Here is a 2,393-nt window from a genome sequence, read left to right as displayed (position 1 = left end):
ATATAAATGCTTATAGTATTTATAGGTCTAAAAATATTTAGGGAAGAATGTTTAATCAATGACACAATATTTCTCAATACAGCATTTGTGTTCATGATGTACTTTTACCTAACAAAATGCCCAATGCAAATTTTAATTTGCTGTGATTTTTAAGCTATCGAAATATGAAGCAAAGTTGTTTGGTCATACTTGCAGCTTGTCTTGGCATTAGGGTAAATTAATTAGTTATGATGTAATTCCCTACTGTGGACTGACTTGCCTTCGGCGTGCCTGGCGTTGGCGGTCAAATCTGGCTTCCATCTCCTCTAGAACTTTGGGAGTGTAGCGGACAACAAGTTTGACATTGCCATGGGCAGATTTCAACAATTCCACAGCTTTCTCATGGTGTTCTCCTTCAACAGACTGTGCAAAAAAAAATAAAATTTAATCTTTATTCCGCAGACTAATATAACTTGAATATATCATTTAAAGCATTAATGATAAAAAAATAATTATCAATATACAGTTACATATCATTTTTTTATTAATAATCATGGAGTAAATTTACATTGATCCAGACACCTGTCGTAACATGGATATGGACTGAACTAGAGGTCATTAGGTTGCAATGTTGACATGTGAAGGGCTACACAACTTTATGTCCACTATATTGGCTGTGAATTGGTCAATAAACCAGGAGACTCTTAGGAGGGTCACTAGGTTGCTTATGTTGACATAATTAGGGCTACACAATCTTACATCCTACTAGGTTGGTAGTGAATTGGTGCCAGAATCACTACTGTAGGTTGTTTAGGCTTATTATTATTATTAAGCAATATAATCATACATCCACTAGGCTGTTGGGGAATAAGTAAAGAAAAAACAGGAGACCCAAGTACAGGGGCAGTGCCAGATTTTTCCCGACAAGGGGTCCAAGCTCCCCGAAGGGAGAAATTAAATTTGTTGGGGGTTTTTTTTAAATCAAAAGGTAATAGAATATTTTGTGTTAATTATGGGATTCTTTATTTAAAAAGGATGTCCGGGGTACTAGACCACCTGTCGGGGTACAAACCCCCCCGTCGGGGGTACCATACCCTGTCGGGGAAGAGACGATGCACACACTGCAACCCATACGATCGCAATAGTATACAATATCTCGCATATACGGTAGTACTGCTCGCACTAAACAGTTTTTAATCCCTAAAATTTTGACAGCTTAGTAAGACATGCTTGAATTGTACTTCTGGCGATTGATATTTGATTTTTCCCTCAAGGAAGTCAGTGTCGAATGGTATCACCATAAGTAGGAAGACAATATTAGATGTGCTATGAAAGCTGGTTTAAATAGATCTCCCAGAAATGATTTCTAACTTGGAACCCCTGAGTACCATTGATGCTCATACAGCTACTGGCTTGAATCTTCCCCACCCCACACAAGGCTACTGACTTGAACCTTCCCCACCTCAAAAGATACTGTCACACACAGTTGCTAACAGCAATTCAGTCAACTAAGCTATGTTGCTCTTTAGCATCATATTCTGCTGTTTTTCAAAATAGGATTTGCTGAATCATTATTTAATTAGGGATATGAATAGATGGCTTCCTCTAACGACACAGTGAAAAGGAAGTGCATGCAGTTACGAAACCTAACTTGGATATTTATGTACACTGCTATTGATTCTTCACAATTCAACAACATCTGAAAAACTTAACAATACCAAATAATTGAACCATTAATAAGTGTAAAGCAACAATAATCATTACACTAGCTAATAAAATACTTATATTTTTACAATACCCTACATTTATTTAAAAACTTTTGTTATTGTTACTGCTAACAACTTATTAATTAATTTCAAATGGGTCGAATTTAAACAAAATGTATATTATTTTATTGTTATTATTAGTATTATTATCATACAAAAACATTTCATAGTTTTAATAGATAATATTTGTTTTTTTTCACACAGAATTAAAAATTGGTACATTTGAAATAAATGGTACTCTTGGATTTTCAGTAGATATTAAGACTTCTGTTAATTATATATTAAATACTCTTGGCTGAAGAAGACTCAATGCTAGTTGATATGAAAAACTACAAATGATGATTTTCAAATGTTTAAAAGGTTATGCTCCTCAATATCTGACAACAAAATTTATCTTTAACAATAGTACCCATTCTAAATGAACACATAGCCAAACAACCTTGTTATCACATCTTGGAATAATAGTCGAGGAAAAAAGACTTTTCTTTACATGTCAACAAAAATGTGGAATGAACTACCTAATGAATTAAAAATTAACTTTCAAAATATGTTGTTACATTCATTCCAAAAACAATATTACTACAATACATAAATGTATTTCATTGACTCTTCTCTTGCTTGGTATATATATATTCATATATATATATA

The 2,393-nt window shown here is 33.5% G+C and overlaps 1 protein-coding gene across 1 annotated transcript in view; it reads right to left on the bottom strand.

Moving 5' to 3' along the window:
- Positions 1-6: 6 nt before the first annotated feature.
- The window catches only part of LOC117106400 (protein lin-7 homolog C-like), a 5,166-nt gene continuing 2,779 nt past the window's right edge, over positions 7-2,393 (bottom strand). Inside the window, exon 4 of the mRNA XM_033247765.1 lies at positions 7-410. Within this exon, the coding sequence (XP_033103656.1) occupies positions 241-410 (170 nt within the window). The 3' untranslated portion in view covers positions 7-240. The remainder of the gene's footprint in view (positions 411-2,393) is intronic.

Source organism: Anneissia japonica, unplaced genomic scaffold (assembly GCF_011630105.1).
Source record: "Anneissia japonica isolate Jap-2015-1 unplaced genomic scaffold, ASM1163010v1 scaffold20399_len32890_cov269, whole genome shotgun sequence".
Lineage (NCBI taxonomy): Eukaryota > Metazoa > Echinodermata > Crinoidea > Comatulida > Comatulidae > Anneissia > Anneissia japonica.
This window is presented reverse-complemented; position numbering and strand designations above follow the sequence as displayed.